The 19,264-nt window shown below is 43.9% G+C and overlaps 1 protein-coding gene across 1 annotated transcript in view; it reads left to right on the top strand.

Moving 5' to 3' along the window:
• The window catches only part of TG (thyroglobulin), a 204,143-nt gene extending 190,861 nt beyond the window's left edge, over positions 1-13,282 (top strand). Inside the window, exons 46-48 of the mRNA XM_073335054.1 lie at positions 5,589-5,729; positions 6,556-6,746; positions 12,909-13,282. Coding sequence (XP_073191155.1) covers positions 5,589-5,729; positions 6,556-6,746; positions 12,909-13,030 — 454 coding nt within the window. The 3' untranslated portion in view covers positions 13,031-13,282. The remainder of the gene's footprint in view (positions 1-5,588; positions 5,730-6,555; positions 6,747-12,908) is intronic.
• The last annotated feature ends 5,982 nt before the right edge of the window (positions 13,283-19,264 follow it).

Here is a 19,264-nt window from a genome sequence, read left to right as displayed (position 1 = left end):
TTTTCCCAGCCCAGAGCGACACAGATGAGTTGATCTAATTTACCAAGAGAGGCCAGCCTTCACAGTCCGTCACCTCGTTTAGTAGTTGTCATGGTGGTACTGCCCACTGGGATATGCATAGGTCTGGCTTGGTACCACATGGCATTGCAGGATTTTGCTCAATGTCTGCAACCAAAACCAAGGCAGGGTTGAAGGTCTAAGCTTCTCCAAATCAGCTGCTATTCCATGTTTGCCTCAAACATCTCATCAGACTCTGTCATTGCTTTGCATTTCCCCCACCCAGGTCCTACCATGCTCACTACCCAAAAGAGCAAGGTTCAAAACAATATAGCTTGGGAAGCAGGGGACTTTTGTTGCCTATAAGTTACTTAGTACCATATCAGGAAATTTGAGTAAAGCTCTTCACATGGATTAAGATGGCATGAATTTTGGGGAGAGGATATCAACTAAATTCCACCCACACGTTATCTGAGCTGTGGCACTCCCCATCCTCGCCCCCGGTTTAAATCCCCATATATTTGTTCCCGTTGTGTAGTTATCAATAAGAATTTAATAGCACAAAACAGAATGGAAACATATGGCTAGACATGTCTGTCCTGTTCTGAGTCATACAGCTTAGACAATTCTAAGTCTGTCCTGTTAATAGTTATCTCTGCCTTTCAAGGAGGACGATATTAATCATCCTTGTTCAATGCAGTCAGAAAGACATTTTGCAAATAAACATCCTTTTGGTGAGTTTGCTGCTGACCTAGGTTTAGTTCATCTGGTTATTTCCATGGTTTTGTCAGTAGTTCTCATTAAAGAATTATGGTTATCTTGTTATTTTCAACTTTAGCATGATTGCAAAATAGTTTACAATTTATTGCCTTTGAATTGCAACATTGATTTATGTTGGATTATATCTTTGTCTGATGGAGAAACCAAAAAAAATTCACAAAACCAACTGAAAAGTAGAAGAATATGTGACTCCGAATGATGTAAGATTAGTTCAAATTGTTAGATCATGGGGTTAAGGAACATTTGATAGAGAGGAACAAAAGAGAAGGGTTCCATTTCAGAGTCCATCATTCATCTAAAATTCAAACCACTGTACAATACAAAAATGAATTTCTAGGGTGAAATAATGAACTAGATACAGGACATGGATAAAGTTCAGAATTATCTGCATATCTGCTAAGGGGAAATAATACAGAATGAGTCAGAATTTGAATGGGCAACAACAGCTGTATGTGTAGCTAAGATCCTGCTCAAGGAAACTATTGTGGTCTGTCGCATCACACTCTCCTGTTCTAATTGTGTGCCCTGAGTAGGGCTGGACAGAAAACAAGAACTCTACTTCATGAATAGTTCTGAAGTTTTGACATTTGTTTTTGTTCCACACGGGAGAATGAAAATTAGACTTTTCAGCATTTGCGAGAGACTGAGATCCCCATCCCTGAATACGCCCTAATGCAGTGATTAGTACACTCACCTGTGATGTGAGAGATCTAGCTTCAAGTCCAGGGCCATCCCTACCCATACGCAAAGTACGCAGCTGCGTAGGGCACCAAGAAATGTGGGGCACCAATTTTCTTGGTGCCCTGCGCAGCTGCGTGCTGCTCCAGCCCCTGCCCTGCCTCTTGCCCATGGCCCCCACCCCTGCTCTGCCTCAGCCCCACCCCTGCTCTGCCCCAGCCCCACCCCCACTCTGCCCCTTCCCCAAAACCCCTGCCCTGCTCCGCCACAGCCCCACCCCCACTCCCCTGAGGACTGCCCCAGGGCTGGGCCTGCACTCACCGGCAGCAGGAAGTGCAGTGGCCCGGCCCCAGCTGTGTCACTGGTGAGTGCTGGGGAGCAGTTCCCCTCTGTCTCCCAAGCCAGCCCTGCCCCCACCTGCCCCTGCGGAGGCCTGGGGACCCATTCCCCACCCCACCCCACGGGATGGCTGCCTAGGGCCCCAGAATAGCTAGCGACGGCCCTGTTCAAGTCCTTACCCCCAGCCTATTCTGGGGGGCGCTCTCTCTCTCTCTCCAGAAATTCCATTCTGGATTCAAGGACAGTTTTGTCAATGACTATACATTTCGGAGTCAATGGGCATTTTCAAATTAAAAATATTTAACTGAAAAATCCCCAACCAGTTCCACTCCTGAATTACTGGTTGACCTTGGGAAAGTCTCTTAGTGCCAGACTGTGCCACCTGGCTTTACGTATATTGAGTAGTGGCCTACTCTGTGAGTTCTCCCATTGAAATCAAGTACTGAGCAAGGTACAGTTCAATACAGGTAGTACAATACAGCCCTTAGCTTCTCTGTGGCTCAGTTTAGCAATCTGTAAAGCGGATACGCTTTCTCATAAGAGAGTTATCAGGCTGAGTCGATTAATGTTTGGAAAATGCTTTGAGATCCTTGAATGTAAAGTGCTATAGTAATATTATTGGGTGAAATCCTGGGCCTGTTCCCATTGGCAAAGCTCCCATGACTTCAATAGAACCAGGATTTCACTCATTACATATATTGTTACAATTGACTCTCTTCATCAGAGGTTTATTCATATAACTGATTTATTGCTTTAAAAGAGGTTTCTTTAGATAGTGCTGTTTTATAAACAGTAGTTTGGAGGGGGATATATTTTTATTTGAATGTCTGCATCTAAAAAAATATTGTTTAAAAGTCTCAGTTGCTGTTGCTCTTTACAGTAGAAACAACAAGGAGTCCTCATTGTTTTTGCTGATACAGACTAACACAGCTACCGCTCTTTACAGTGTGTCCTTTCATCAAAATGTCCTATAAAAACACACGCTAAATCACCCTCCACTGGGCTCTGAACCTCCCCACTTAGAATCAGGATGGAAGCGGGCCAGTTAAGAGCTAATGTGGGGAGCCCTCTGGAAAAGAGGGAATGTTGCAAGAGAAGTGACAGCAAAGAAATACTTCCTGAAAGAACTAATGAATTTATTACAGGGAGACTACGAACAGGTTATTACAGTCACTCAGCTCTGAACCCTCAGCTTCCCACTTCACTTGTACTGCAAATAGAGTCAGTGGCTGCTTCAGCTGACTTCCCTTAGCTGCTAGTTTCCTGTCTGTTCAGAGCTCCTGCTGGCCCCAGGTCAACCACAATCTCCAAGCGCTTTACTGCTCCTAGCAATCTCTAGTGCTCTGCACTCAGATACAGTGGTGATGAGTGGCAATACAAACGCTTTGGGAAGATTTTTACCCATGGAAGAGAAAAGTTCCCCAGATATTTGCTGTCTGGTCATCTGGGGGACACACACTCCCTCCTTCCCTCCCCGTCAACATTGTCTTTTCTTCCCTGTCCTCTTACTACGGACATCCACTGGCCAACGTGCATTACTGTCAGACAAGAACAATAAACAAAATCCTACTTCGATCTCAGTTTAAGAGTTTGCTAAACATACTGCTACGAACCTAACTCCATATGTGTGACTACTAGTGCAGAGAACATGATCTCATTGTGCGAGAGGCCTTGGCTAACAACCCGCCTGTTTTCTGTTGAGAGACAATTTCATCCCTGGAGTAACTCCATTAAATGGATGAATTTGTCCCTTAACTACCTCATCACGCCATTATATTCCAGACCGACTCTTTTTCTTAAACATAATGGCTCCTTTAAGTACCTGCTACTTTGACCACAGCACTGATGCCAAAAATTGCTATAAATGTAGAAGGCCAAGCAAGTTATTCTTAAAGCAGAATTATTAAACTCTCCTCTTGCTTAATCCTTTATAAACATTTGGAGAAGAAAAATATGCTTTACTCCAGTATCGGACCTACTTTTCTGGTGAAAAATCTGTAAAATATTCCATTTCCAGATGCAAAGTATTACTGCGGTTTTATGATAGGACTTAGGAAAATAAGAGCAAAGATGTGTTTCATTTAATAGGATGTGTGGATGTTTTCTGAAATAGAGAATTTGGAGACAGAGGAGCACCACCTTCCCTCTGACCCTGACATATAAAAGAGTCATCTTCCATTCAGTCTGCCTGCCTAGGGTGTTTTGAAATGCAAGCCTTGTTCCAGGGGAGGCAGCATCTGGGATTTATCAATACTGCAGCACTTTATGTCCATAAATAGTTTCAGTTGTGTACCCAGCTACTGCTTTTGATAGCAACCTTGTGCAGCCACTCACAGACAGAATCTTGCTGAGTGGCTCTATTCATCCCAGCCTTGTTCCAAAGCCCATTGCTGCAGACTGCCTTGATGTTATCAATATTTGACCAAGACAGAGTAAGGGGTACGGAAAACGACATCTCTGATTTGTGACCCACAGTTCTGTGTTGAGCACAGTTCTGTTACCTCTTTACTAGAAGATTACTTCTGCTGAGCAACCTATTTTGGTTGGTGTCCTGATATACTAGTAAACATATCCCAAACTATTAGGTCCTGGAAGTCTGGCATCTTCCTGCCTACCCAGAGTTCTGTCCCTCCTGGAACACTCCGGGTTGCATGCAGGAATCATTCCACTGCAGTAAAAGAGAGTTGCAGAAGCCTAATCTGACTGACAATGGAATCTACGGCATGTTTGCTGGGCTACCACTCAGAATTCAAGGAGAAGTTGGCTGCAGGGACCAACTTCTCCCCCTTCCCCCTAAGAAACTAGAATAAAACTATGTTTAAAAGAAATTTGCATAAACATCTCCAGGCTTGTCTACACAAACAGTGCACAGCAATCTGGGATGCACAGCTACCTCACACTAGCCTGCTGCATGTTAACTGGACATGTGGACCCTGCTTCCAGCACTAACAGTTCCCTAGTAGGGCACTTTGACCCCGCTTTGAGATGGAAGTAGATCAAAGTGTACTAGGGAACTGTTTAGTGCGCGGCATCAAGCTCTAGTTACTGTGCGGCAGGCAGGCTAGTGCAAGGTAGATTTACACCCCAGGTTCCCCACAAAGAAACTGTATTGGAATCCAAAGATTAACGGGTGGAATCCTGGCTCTACTGAAATCAAAAGCAAAACTCCCATTGACTTCAGTAGGACCAGGATTTCATCCCATGTCTCTGAAATAAATGGAGATTTATTCTTCCATCATTAATGCCACAATCCATGTCACCAATGATGAGCTGCCAAAATCTTAACAACCGGTTCCCTCTTCCCCCCACGAGGGGATCGTGGCCAACCCCCGTCCCCCGGGACTCCTGCCCTGCCTCCTGGGACTCCTGCCCCATCCAACCCCCCGTGTTCCTTGAGGCCCCCCCCCGGGACCCGTGCTGATCCACCCCTGTCCTCTGACTGCCCCCAGAACCGGGCAGGAGGGTCTTGTGGGCCACTGTAGTGCGTGCCCACCCCACCCAGCCCCTAAGAGCTAGAGGGACCTGCCGGGGGGGTGAGGTGGGGAGTCCCGGCGGTGCTTACCCGTGGCGGCTCCTGGGAAGCATCCAGCAGGTCCCTCTGGCTCCTAGAGGTGGGGTAGCATAGCTGGGGGGGGAGCAGAAGAGTTGAACGCTCTAGCTTAATTTTTTCTTAAATGATTGAAATATTTAATATGATGTTTAATTTTAATTTTTTTATTCTGCCTCCCACCCCCACCCCCCAAGTAAATGGATGTGGGGTGGGTCATTACTTTTTTTGTATGTGTATTTTTCAGTTCAGGCCTGGAGCTCTTGCCTGATGTTCAGTATGCCTTTGGGCTGCCATTCCACCCACAGTATGAAGAACACTTTACTCTGGAAGAAAAGAGCCTTTCCTTAAAAATAATGCAGTATATAGGCAACTTCATAAAATCTGGGTAAGTGAGTGACTTTAAAGTATTATCTACTATCTTGTGGGGTGGGGGTATATATTAAAAAGCAAATTTAGGGTCGAATTCTGCCCTTATTCAAAGAGTCTCCAGTCACAGGAGTAGGATCTATATAGATGTGTAAGACTTTGGCCAGTAGTGTTAGAAGGCTGTGGCCAAACCTGGATGCCTAAAATAGTCAGTCACCTACATAAAAATAGCCTAACTTTTAGCTGTGCTGAGCACGCACAAATTCCATTGAAATAAATAGGAGCAACTGGTGACTAAATCCAGTTTTAGGAGTTTAACTTTAGGCAGCTACGTCTGACTATAGCACCATAGGGTTAGAAGGGACCACAAGGGTCATTTTGGCCTGGAGTCCTTTTTCAGAAGCACAGGAAGTAGCTGTGCAAGCTTTGTCACACTGCCCTGTGAATATTTCTCTGCACTAGTCAGGTGGGCCCATTTCTGGGAGTGAGAAATATTAGTGAGATGCTTGTGTGGGGTCTCCACTTGGAAACTGCAACTTCCTGTGCCCCTTTTGAGAGTTTCAGAGGATTGTCTTGAATCTGAAGCCTGCTGAGGTGGCCAGTGAACATGCTAGCCGTGATGGTGTTTGTGTGATGAATGGCTTGTCTAGTACAAATTGATCAGAGATCACCAGATGATCATGCCTAACATTTTTGCTAACCAGGCTTGAATTTGACTCAGTGTCCCAGAGGTGAAAAGCTCCAGTCCATTGAGCCAGCCAATCCCCATTATACACTGTCCAGATTATAAACTGGTGATGTTTATGCCATTGTTTTCTAATAATCTTTTCTATTTCTTCATTCAGGAATCCAAACTATCCTCATAACTTCTCAAGAAAATTAACTGGAGCTGTGTCCCTATGGCCCGTGTTCCTGTCACACGCTAATGGTGATAACTATAAGGAATTCACTGTTTCCTTGCCAAATCATAAAGGACTGAAAAGAGCAGAATGTTCCTTCTGGTCTGATTATATCAAAACTCTCAAAGTTTCTACAAGTAAGTAGATAATATTCTGTCACTTAATAGGGCTTGGAGCTTCTGTTTAAAGTCCTGTCCTTGCTATGGCCCTATCTACACCATAATTCCCTTTGTGCTAGCATATAGTTTTCACAGATGGCCTCTGCTAACGTGGTTGTGCTGATAGATGTGGTAATGGGATAATTTCTTTCTTTAAACTGATTTTTAAAACTTTTCTTGAGACTGCGGAATAGGGACTAAAGTTGAAACCATGTCAACAACAACTGCATTAAGCACGTTGTCCCCCGTCTCCTGTCATGTATTCCCACAGTATTCTTGTCAGCAAGTTAAGGAAGTATGGGCTGGATGAATGCACCATAAGGTGGGTAGAAAGTTGGCTAGATTGTCGGGCTCAACGGGTAGTGATCAAAGGCTCCATGTCTAGTTGGCAGCCGGTGTCAAGTGGAGTGCCCCAGGGGTCGGACCTGGGGCCGGTTTTGTTCAATATCTTCATAAATGATCTGGAGGATGGTGTGGATTGCACTCTCAGCAAATTTGCGGATGATACTAAACTGGGAGGAGTGGTAGATACGCTGGAGGGCAGGGATAGGATACAGAGGGACCTAGACAAATTGGAGGATTGGGCCAAAAGAAATCTGATGAGGTTCAATAAGGATAAGTGCAGGGTCCTGCACTTAGGACGGAAGAACCCAATGCACAGCTACAGACTAGGGACCGAATGGCTAGGCAGCAGTTCTGCGGAAAAGGACCTAGGGGTGACAGTGGACGAGAAGCTGGATATGAGCCAGCAGTGTGCCCTTGTTGCCAAGAAGGCCAATGGCATTTTGGGATGTATAAGTAGGGGCATAGCGAGCAGATCGAGGGACGTGATCGTCCCCCTCTATTCGACATTGGTGAGGCCTCATCTGGAGTACTGTGTCCAGTTTTGGGCCCCACACTACAAGAAGGATGTGGATAAATTGGAGAGAGTCCAGCGAAGGGCAACAAAAATGATTAGGGGTCTGGAACACATGAGTTATGAGGAGAGGCTGAGGGAACTGGGATTGTTTAGTCTGCAGAAGAGAAGAATGAGGGGGGATTTGATAGCTGCTTTCAACTACCTGAGAGGTAGTTCCAGAGAGGATGGTTCTAGACTATTCTCAGTGGTGGAAGAGGACAGGACAAGGAGTAATGGTCTCAAGTTGCAGTAGGGGAGGTTCAGGTTGGATATTAGGAAAAACTTTTTCACTAGGAGGGTGGTGAAACACTGGAATGCGTTACCTAGGGAGGTGGTGGAATCTCCTTCCTTAAAAAGAAAAGGAGTACTTGTGGCACCTTAGAGACTAACCAATTTATTTGAGCATGAGCTTTCGTGAGCTACAGCTCACTTCATCAGATGTTTACCGTGGAAACTGCAGCAGACTTTATATACACACAGAAATCATGAAACAATACCTCCTCCCACCCCACTGTCCTGCTGGTAATAGCTTATCTAAAGTGATCAACAGGTGGGCCATTTCCAGCACAAATCCAGGTTTTCTCACCCTCCACCCCCCCACACAAATTCACTCTCCTGCTGGTGCTAGCCCATCCAAAGTGACAACTCTTTACATAATCAAGTCGGGCTATTTCCTGCATAGATCAAGGTTTTCTCACATCCCCCCCACCCCCATACACACACAAACTCACTCTCCTGCTGGTAATAGCTCATCTAAACTGACCATTCTCCAGGTTTAAATCCAAGTTAAACCAGAACATCTGGGGGGGGGGGTAGGAAAAAACAAGAGGAAACAGGCTACCTTGCATAATGACTTAGCCACTCCCAGTCTCTATTTAAGCCTAAATTAATAGTATCCAATTTGCAAATGAATTCCAATTCAGCAGTTTCTCGCTGGAGTCTGGATTTGAAGTTTTTTTGTTTTAAGATAGCGACCTTCATGTCTGTGATTGCGTGACCAGAGAGATTGAAGTGTTCTCCGACTGGTTTATGAATGTTATAATTCTTGACATCTGATTTGTGTCCATTTATTCTTTTACGTAGAGACTGTCCAGTTTGACCAATGTACATGGCAGAGGGGCATTGCTGGCACATGATGGCATAGATCACATTGGTGGATGTGCAGGTGAACGAGCCTCTGATAGTGTGGCTGATGTTATTAGGCCCTGTGATGGTGTCCCCTGAATAGATATGTGGGCACAATTGGCAACGGGCTTTGTTGCAAGGATAAGTTCCTGGGTTAGTGGTTCTGTTGTGTGGTATGTGGTTGTTGGTGAGTATTTGCTTCAGGTTGCGGGGCTGTCTGTAGGCAAGGACTGGCCTGTCTCCCAAGACTTGTGAGAGTGTTGGGTCATCCTTTAGGATAGGTTGTAGATCCTTAATAATGCGTTGGAGGGGTTTTAGTTGGGGGCTGAAGGTGACGGCTAGTGGCGTTCTGTTATTTTCTTTGTTAGGCCTGTCCTGTAGTAGGTAACTTCTGGGAACTCTTCTGGCTCTATCAATCTGTTTCTTTACTTCTGCAGGTGGGTATTGTAGTTGTAAGAAAGCTTGACAGAGATCTTGTAGGTGTTTGTCTCTGTCTGAGGGGTTGGAGCAAATGCGGTTGTATCGCAGAGCTTGGCTGTAGACGATGGATCGTGTGGTGTGGTCAGGGTGAAAGCTGGAGGCATGCAGGTAGGAATAGCGGTCAGTAGGTTTACGGTATAGGGTGGTGTTTATGTGGCCATTGTTTATTAGCACTGTAGTGTCCAGGAAGTGGATCTCTTGTGTGGACTGGACCAGGCTGAGGTTGGTGGTGGGATGGAAATTGTTGAAATCATGGTGGAATTCCTCAAGGGCTTCTTTTCCATGGGTCCAGATGATGAAGATGTCATCAATATAGCGCAAGTAGAGTAGGGGCTTTAGGGGACGAGAGCTGAGGAAGCGTTGTTCTAAATCAGCCATAAAAATGTTGGCATACTGTGGGGCCATGCGGGTACCCATAGCAGTGCCGCTGATCTGAAGGTATACATTGTCACCAAATGTGAAATAGTTATGGGTAAGGACAAAGTCACAAAGTTCAGCCACCAGGTTAGCCGTGACATTATCGGGGATAGTGTTCTTGACGGCTTGTAGTCCATCTTTGTGTGGAATGTTGGTGTAGAGGGCTTCTACATCCATAGTAGCCAGGATGGTGTTATCAGGAAGATCACCGATGGATTGAAGTTTCCTCAGGAAGTCAGTGGTGTCTCGAAGGTAGCTGGGAGTGCTGGTAGCGTAGGGCCTGAGGAGGGAGTCTACATAGCCAGACAATCCTGCTGTCAGGGTGCCAATGCCTGAGATGATGGGGCGCCCAGGATTTCCAGGTTTATGGATCTTGGGTAGTAGATAGAATATCCCAGAATATCCTTCCTTAGAAGTTTTTAAGGTCAGGCTTGACAAAGCCCTGGCTGGGATGATTTAATTGGGTATGGGTCCTGCTTTTGAGCAGGGGGTTGGACTAGATGACCTCCTGAGGTCCCTTCCAACCCTGATATTCTATGATTCTATGTGGTCTACAATAAAGGTTTATTATAATGGTTACAAGAAAAAAATTTCTTGTCCACATTGATCAGGGAAAACATAGCCCTCTGTGCAACCATTGCTGGGTGCGTTGTGAAAGTGAAACGTGAAAGCTAGTGATGCCCAGGTATGGAATATCCCCATCTTTTAACTAATGGGAGATGTTCAGATACTACAGTGATGAGGGTCATATATGTGGGTGGATGCATAGATAGGTGGGGGAAGGTAGGAGTGTGGGATAACCTCTCTGTAGTTAAGGTTGTAACCAGGCTTCCATTCTAAATCCAATTTTGGCTGCCTAACTCCTTCCAAAATCTTCAAATCAGAGTCCTTTCTCCTTCAGATTTCACTTGTGTGATCTAGAGGGAGAGAACACTGGTTTTTGGCCAAACTGGAGGTGAATTGGCCAAGTCATTGGCCATTGGCGGCCATAAACCAAAAAATAGGGTGTAGTTAGCTTGTAGAACACTTTTCATGCTGCTTTGCTACTTTTACAGCTCCCCCAAAATGGTGTATCCTAGAAATATCAAATTAGCAGTAATCAGTGTTTCTTCAGCAATATCTAGAGCTTGATCCTGCAAGACACTACGTGCTCCTGTCAGGTGTTCCCATCTCCCATTGAAGTCAGTGCTCAGCACCTTCTAGAATCAAGCCTCCAGCATATAGAATCAGTTGAAGCTTTGTAGTTGCATGTATTTAAAGTTATTCATGACTGGATTAGAAATGGCTGAACATACACACTGCTGAGCTGCTCTCTGTAATTTTACTTCCATGAAATAAATCTGAAATAATATAAAAAGTTCTCCACCTTGAAATAGGTGTTTCATTATGTGACCCAGACCATAGCACTGGGCAATGAAACATACTGTTTGTAGTTAGCATATATTTGGAATAAATGTCTTATTATCTTTACTTGAAGATAATTTTTTGACACTCCTTCTATAAATAGTGCAAAGGATTATTTCATTACTAGCATTGCCATTGGCAGCGTATTGAGAAAAGTCTGGGTCTGTTTCATTATAAATGACTTGTAACCAAAGCTGTATGAATGCTTCCAAGTTTGGTTTGAAACTGGTTTGCAAACTGTGTATGTAGGGAACAGTTCAAATGGGGTCAGGCAGATCACAGAATTTGAATTTCAACCAATGGAGTTTTCATATTGAATTTCATAGTGAGCCCACACATATATTTTGTGTTCGGGTTCGTGATTGCTCCCATGGGTTTGCCTGGGGTTCACCAAAACCAAAATTGAGACGTGTAATGGAAAGTGCTAGATGGCTTTTTCCAGTGTCCATGTTACCGACTTGAAATTAACCGCGAACAAAAGCCATGGAATGTTTGTGGGTATCCAGAGATAGTTGCAAGGGCTTCAAATTCCATCTGCATGACAGGGTCCATTCCATTGAATAACACTATGATCCTTCTCTCCCTCCTGCACAACAGGTAGATTTTGGGGCTCTAAGACTACAGTGAATGGAAGCTAGAAAAACTAGTACTGGGTATTTATTACAATTCAGGAAATTGCAGGTCCAATCATGCAGTCGCCCCGTATGAAATTCAAGCGTGGACTTTCCTCCTCTCCCTCCCCCCCCCCCCAAAAAAAAAAAGGAAAACTGCGACAGAAGCTTACTTAGTATAGGACATGAATGAAACATGGTCTCAAGTTGCAGTGGGGGAGGTTTAGGTTGGATATTAGGAAAAACTTTTTCACTAGGAGGGTGGTGAAACACTGGAATGCATTGCCTAGGGAGGTGGTGGAATCTCCTTCCTTAGAAGTTTTTAAGGTCAGGCTTGACAAAGCCCTGGCTGGGATGATTTAATTGGGGATGGGTCCTGCTTTTGAGCAGGGGGTTGGACTAGATGACCTCCTGAGGTCCCTTCCAACCCTGATATTCTATGATTCTACTGTATCTAAAAGGTATAATGGGAAGACTATAGATGCCCCAGAATGTTTTGAGATGTGTGAGATTCTGGAAGGTAAGGGAAATGAATTTACAGTTTGGTAGGCCAGGCTCAAAGGAGCTTTAGGAGGAACTTGTTTTTTCACCGGGATGATTAGTGTGTAGAATCAATTGGTTTAAACATCAATAGCAGGAAGCAAAAACAACTTTTTATAATCTTCTTGTGGCAACCTCCACTTCCGACGCAGGAGGGTCAAGACTGCACCACGGAATTACTGCAAATGAAGGTTTACGTTCCAGTGACAGGTTTCAGAGTAACAGCCGTGTTAGTCTGTCTTTGCAAAAAGAAAAGGAGGACTTGTGGCACCTTAGAGACTAACCAATTTATTTGAGCATGAGCTTTCGTGAGCTACAGCTCACATCCGATGAAGTGAGCTGTAGCTCACGAAAGCTCATGCTCAAATAAATTGGTTAGTCTCTAAGGTGCCACAAGTCCTCCTTTTCTTGTTCCAGTGACAGTTACTTAAAGCATGTTAACACTTTGATAATTAATTTTATCATTAAAGAATCTGTAATTTCTGCAATGCAGTCTGTGTGTGGGCTGCTAAATGCAAATTAGCTGACTGAGAGGTTTACATCTGTATAAAAATGTTATTAAAATGTCGTCGACGAAGCATATTGCTCTTAGCCCGCTGTGTTTAAATGCTGCCTCGATGAAAAAATATTCCATTTATTTTAATCCTATTTATATTGTGGTTTCAGGCAGAACAGCTATTGGCGCGCAATCCATGGAAAGCAGTCCCAGTGAAGAACCAGGTGCAGCGCTTAATTCTGAAGACCCACAGAGCCAGTCAGTGGAAGACAAGGCGGCTTACAGCAAATAGAATGTCACACTACATTTTAGATTGGTTAATCATGTCATTGTACATCTGTGTAACAGTATCACAGCACACAGGCACAGTTGCTTCCATTTCTGCAATATCTTTCCGAGCATGAAAGCGTAAGTTAGATACAGCAATGTTCAGTGTAAATGTATGTGCGTTATTAAGTGACACACAGCAAAGTAGTCTGTCAGCAATAATGTTAGGCCAAAAGAAACTGTATTTTATGATGTAAGTGTGCAATAAAACTGCAAAAAAAAACCAAAACCCAAACCCTAAAAGTCAGAATTTGTTACTTGCAACCCTAAAAAAGTCACTTAGTCAATGAAAGGAAACCTAATGGAGGATGCAATGCTGGTAGCAGTGCCGTGTACAAGGTCAGCATTTATACTGAAGCACCAAGAAGTCTCTGCAAAATAGACAAACCGACCAGGTATCTGTGTCCCTTTGGGGTCACCAAGGGGTACAGGGTGAATTGCTACCACCTCTTACAGTGCGAAGGAGCCTTATCAATGCTCACCGGGGGAAACTCGCCCAAAGCCACTGGCTGCTGGCAACATGAGCAGCTCACTCTGGTCTCAGCCAGCCCTGCCCTTTCCCTCTACAGGCCAGCAATTTGCACACCCCAACCCTTAGGCTGCCTAAGTAATTCCTTGGGGCAGAGCAGAGGTAACCTGTTGCTAAATCTATGGAGAGAGTTAGCTCCCAGAGTTACGCTCTGGCCGCAGGTTACAAGTCCCAACCTGTCTGTACATCCCACTTTGTATGCTCAAGTGACTGGTCCCTTGACTTCATAGTGCATACACATTTCCTGCCTCCATGGAAGCCATGCCTCCCAGTTCACGAGGTTCACCTCAGTTCACACAGCACTTTGTTGTTCCTTTAGAAAAAACACATAGAAATTTATCTCTTGTTAAGATCAGAAGGGACCATCATAATCATCTAGTCTGACCTGCTGCACATTGCAGGTCACAGAACCTCACCCACCCACTCCTGTAATAGACCCCTAATTGCTGGTTGAGTTACTGAAGTCCTCAGATCATGATTTAAAGACTTCAAGTCAGAGAATCCACCATTTACTCTAATTTAAACCTGTAAGTGACACCGTGCCTCATGCTGCAGAGGAAGGTGAAAAATCCCCAGGGTCTCACCAATCTGACCTGGGGCAAAATTCCTTCCTGACCCCAAATATGGCAGTCAGTTGGACCCTGAGCATGTGGGCAAGACCCACCAGCCAGACACCTGGGACAGAATTCTCTGTAGTAACTCAGAGCCCTCCTCTTCTAGTGTCCCATCACTGGCCATTGGGGATATTTGTTGCTAGCAGTCACAGATGGGCCACATGCCATTGACAAAGATTCAAAAATAGAAGCAAGTAGAAGGATTGGAAACATATGCTTATAGATGTAAGAAATATCAAACACAGTCTAGAGCTTACACATATGAACAAATCTCTTTCCTGTCTGATAAGGTATTTCTCGCCCAGTGGTCAGTCCATACATCACTTGTCCAGCAGAGAGAGCTGAGATCCACTTTCTTTGAGACATTCCCGCTGGAAGAGTGTTGCCACCATAATGGGTGCTGTCTTGTGCCCTTACTCCTATTATACAGTTCAAGCCTTTTTGTCTCTCTTCATAACCTGGGTGTTGTGTTAACTTCAGTTCACCCCTGTGGTCGCCCTATCTAAGATCTTTGTCTTGGGCTCTTTTGTGCTTTGTAAAGGTCCAAGCCTGTCCTTTGTCTAGGCTGTCAACCCTCAGCTAGGCCGGGTCGAAAGATGTCAGTTGTTCTAACTCTGGCCTGCGCTAGCTCTGAGAACCACCATGCCCTTGGAGATCAGTTTCACTTCCGGGAGCTTTGGAACACCATGTTCTACATGTTACTTAACTTGTAAAAGGATTTCTGTACATACATCTGACAGTAACCATAGCAACCAGTGAGTTCTCAGCTTTAGGCAAAGACCACACAGGGTTCCCTTCAGTGAAATCCCGTGAAGATGGTGATCACAGGAGAAACACGCCTGTCTGGGCATGGCTAGGCAAATCCCTGAGCATAGACTCGTAACTTGGTACTGCCCATCTGTTGCCACCACGGGATGCTTGGGCCACAGTTTCACATCTGATTTTGTTTTCTTTTTTCTTACTCATCCCATTACAAGCCGCCAGTAGGAATGTGATCCTGATGTGGCACATTGTAGAGAAGCAGGAAACTTGCAAACAGCAAGTTTATACAAAAAAATGGAGGTCCAAGAATAATGAAGTGATATAAGCACTGCCAGGGTGTGTTGTGTGTGGGAATCGAGAGGTATGCGCAGAGATTCATAGATTCTAAGGGCAGAAGACACAATTGTGACAATTTAGTCTCACCCACTGTATAACACAGGCTGTAGACCTTCCCCCAAAGAATTCCTCAAGCAGATCATTTCCTAAAAGATCCAATTGTGATTTTAAAAATTTTCAATGATGGAAAATCCACCATGACCCACAGTAAGATGTTTCAAAAGCTAATTACTCTCACTGTTAAAAAATGTGTGCCTTATTGCTAGTCTGAATTTGAATAACTTCAACTTCCAGTTATTCGATCACATTACCTCTTTCTCTGCAAGATTGAAGAGCCCATTATTAAATATTTGATCCCCATGTAGATATCTATAGAATATGTGAATATGTATCTACTGTGGCGGTGCAAGGCCAGCTGGCTATAGAAAAGTAGTGGGAGATAGATATATTAGCTCCAGGCTAAACAAATCCCTGGTACCAGGTTAAGTGAAATGGAAGCTGCTCCAGGTCAATTAAGACACGTGGGGCCAATTAAGAACTTTCCAGAAGGTAGGGAGAATGCTAGGTTGATTGGGACACCTGAAGCCAATCAGGAGCTGGCTGAAACTAGTTAAAAGCCTCCCAGTCAGTCAGTCAGGTGGGTGTGCATGTCAGGAGCTGTGGGAGGAAGTTGCGCCGTTGGAGAGGCTGAGTAGTACACACCATATCAGGCACAAGGAAGGAGGCCCTGAGGTAAGGGTGAAGTGGAGCTTGAGGAAGTGAGGGCTGCTGTGGGGAAAGTAGCCCAGGGAATTGTACATGTCATCCTGCTGGTAATAGCTCATCCAAAGTGACCATTCTCCCTACAATGTGCATAATTAAGGTGGGCCATTTCCAGCACAAATCCAGGTTTTCTCACATCCCCCCCACCCCCATACACACACAAACTCACTCTCCTGCTGGTAATAGCTCATCCAAACTGACCACTCTCCAAGTTTAAATCTGGAGAACACTTCAATCTGTCTGGTCACGCAATCACAGACATGAAGGTCGCTATCTTAAAACAAAAAAACTTCAAATCCAGAATCCAGCGAAAAACTGCTGAATTGGAATTCATTTGCAAATTGGATACTATTAATTTAGGCTTAAATAGAGACTGGGAGTGGCTAAGTCATTATGCAAGGTAGCTTATTTCCTCTTGTTTTTTCTCCCCCCCCCCCCCCCCGATGTTCTGGTTTAACTTGGATTTAAACTTGGAGAGTGGTCAGTTTGGATGAGCTATTACCAGCAGGAGAGTGAGTTTGTGTGTGTATGGGGGTGGGGGGGATGTGAGAAAACCTGGATTTGTGCTGGAAATGGCCCACCTTAATTATGCACATTGTAGGGAGAATGGTCACTTTGGATGAGCTATTACCAGCAGGATAGTGAGTTTGTGTGTGTGGTTTTTGGGAGGGGGGTGAGGGGGTGAGAGAACCTGGATTTGTGCAGGAAATGGCCCAACTTTATTATCATGCACATTGTGTAAAGAGTTGTCACTTTGGATGGGCTATTACCAGCAGGAGAGTGAATTTGTGTGGGGGGGTGGAGGGTGAGAAAACCTGGATTTGTGCTGGAAATGGCCCACCTGATGATCACTTTAGATAAGCTATTACCAGCAGGACAGTGGGGTGGGAGGAGGTATTTTTTCATATTCTCTGTGTATAAATAAAGTCTGCTGCAGTTTCCATGGCATGCATCCGATGAAGTGAGCTGTAGCTCACGAAAGCTCATGCTCAAATAAATTGGTTAGTCTCTAAGGTGCCACAAGTACTCCTTTTCTTTTTGCGAATACAGACTAACACGGCTGTTATTCTGAAACCTGTCTTATTGAAAATTGGGTAAAATCCTGGCCTTATTGAAGTCAATGGCAAAACTCCCATTGATTCCAAAAAGGCCCAAGTTTCACCAGTGGCGTTGAAATGCATTAATAATAAAATTATCCATGAGGTTTTGTTTGCTGGCTGGGACTTTAGCCAGTGAATGAGCAATTAGAGCCATCTGCATGGATCTAGGTTTCCAAAGATTTTACTGAGGACAGCAATTCGCTATATAGCATTCCTGGATTCGAGATTAACATCCTGCTCAATAAGCAATCAAAACAATAACAGAAGAATCAAAAGATGTATTGCCTAATGATAAAAGAAAAAGATACAGAGCGAGGGAAATGAGGTTATCATTTCTCTGTCTTATTTTATAGTGTGTGGCTAAATCATGTCAGAATGAAAAAAGATTAGAAAATTTATCAAATTAAGATCTGGGGTTTCATATTTTTGACTCAGCCAAGCATGCTCTGTTAACAGTGATTATGGAGACATCAATAGTGACTCGATGGTTCTGATTATATTTAATTTTTCACATAAAGTGTGATCTTGGAAATGTATCACGTAAAGATTTAATTGTTCAAAACTGTCCACATAATCTCAAGTAATTCCATATTATAGTTGGTGTGAGTGGAAAGATCTGATCCATATTTATATTATCTACTCGTCAGCAGTGTGGGGTTCATCCAGAGCTAAGCTTCAGTAGTTCATTATAACAAGAGGTGAGTTTAAATGAAAGCAGGTCCTTCCAGCTCCCTCACTAGATTTCCATTACTGTGACCTTCTTTGTTTTTGCATGACAAGACTCTAAATATCAAAGATTTAAAGAACTCTTATTGCGAGTGACAGTCTTGTTATTGGACAATAGCAGCCAACAAAATTTCTATTCTATTCTTTTTCCACTAAACAAATACGCAGTGACTTGTCTGAAACTTATTCAGCCTAAGTTTCACTTTGTATGGTGATTCTCCAACTTCTCATTCCAGAGATATGAGACACCTTCTCCCAGGCCAACTCTCAGCCCAGCCACCCGCTGTCTGGTTCTTAAAATGTTTAAATTCTGCAGACCACTGGGGAGATGCCTGTGGAGCAATGGTGACCTAGGGACTGTTGTTTGAGAACTTCTGCTGAATGCAGATCATGTAGTGCCACCTCCAGACTCAAATCATCACTTTGGAGAATAATGGCTCTTGGGAATGAAACAAAACACATTTGACAGCTAAGCCAACATTCCATAACTCCTGCTAAATGAAGAAGGATTCAAAAATGAGAAGGATAATGCATGGACATCACAGTAGTGAGAAAAATGCTTAATATGCAAATCTATAAAATCTCATATATATTCTAAATGCAAGCCAGTAATGTTCTTTATCTATTGTATATGTTGGCTTATTTCATAGTCTCATTTTGGAACGAAGAATTCTCCTAAACTTAAGTAACCTCAATTTCTTTTTAAAACCCAAATCAACTAATAAAACATCTCAAAATACATACCCAATAAATTCCAGAAAGAAAAATGTCATACAACGCTCATCCTAGTTCTGCTCATGTGCACTTTGTAACACAGTAAACCCACTGTATTCAGCACCACAACATCATAAATACAGCTACAGTGTACAAAAGTTGACTATTCTTTATAAAACTTCACAATCACACCCAGCAACAGAACCACTAATCAGCTTCATTTATAGCTAGTTACCAGATAACAACCTGAAGAAGAGCTTTGTGTAGCTCAGAAGCTTGGCCCGTCCACCAATAGAAGTTGGTCCAATAAAATATATTAGCTGACCTACCTTGCCTCAGACAACAAACATGACAGGATCCATAATGAATTTGTTTTGTGAATAAGTAAATCATCTCCCCCCCACTATTTGCTGAACACTAGCATGAGCCAAAATCCTGGATCCAACTCCCCTCTGCTCTTTGGGGGAAGTTTTGATTTAGATGCAAATGCCACAGCTTGAGCTCCAACCCTCCCAATCAGTCTTATCTACCCTGCGTGTTTGATCCATACACACGATCTGATTTCTAGGCCATGCCTCCTGATGTAACAGGCTCGACCTTCTATTTGGTAGAAAGACCATTTGTACGTATCAGATTTTGTAAAGCTTCTCGACATC

The sequence above is a fragment of the Lepidochelys kempii genome, chromosome 2 (assembly GCF_965140265.1).
Source record: "Lepidochelys kempii isolate rLepKem1 chromosome 2, rLepKem1.hap2, whole genome shotgun sequence".
In the NCBI taxonomy this organism is placed as follows: domain Eukaryota; kingdom Metazoa; phylum Chordata; order Testudines; family Cheloniidae; genus Lepidochelys; species Lepidochelys kempii.
The sequence above is the reverse complement of the archived record's forward strand: the minus strand, read 5'-3'. Positions and strand labels throughout refer to the sequence as shown.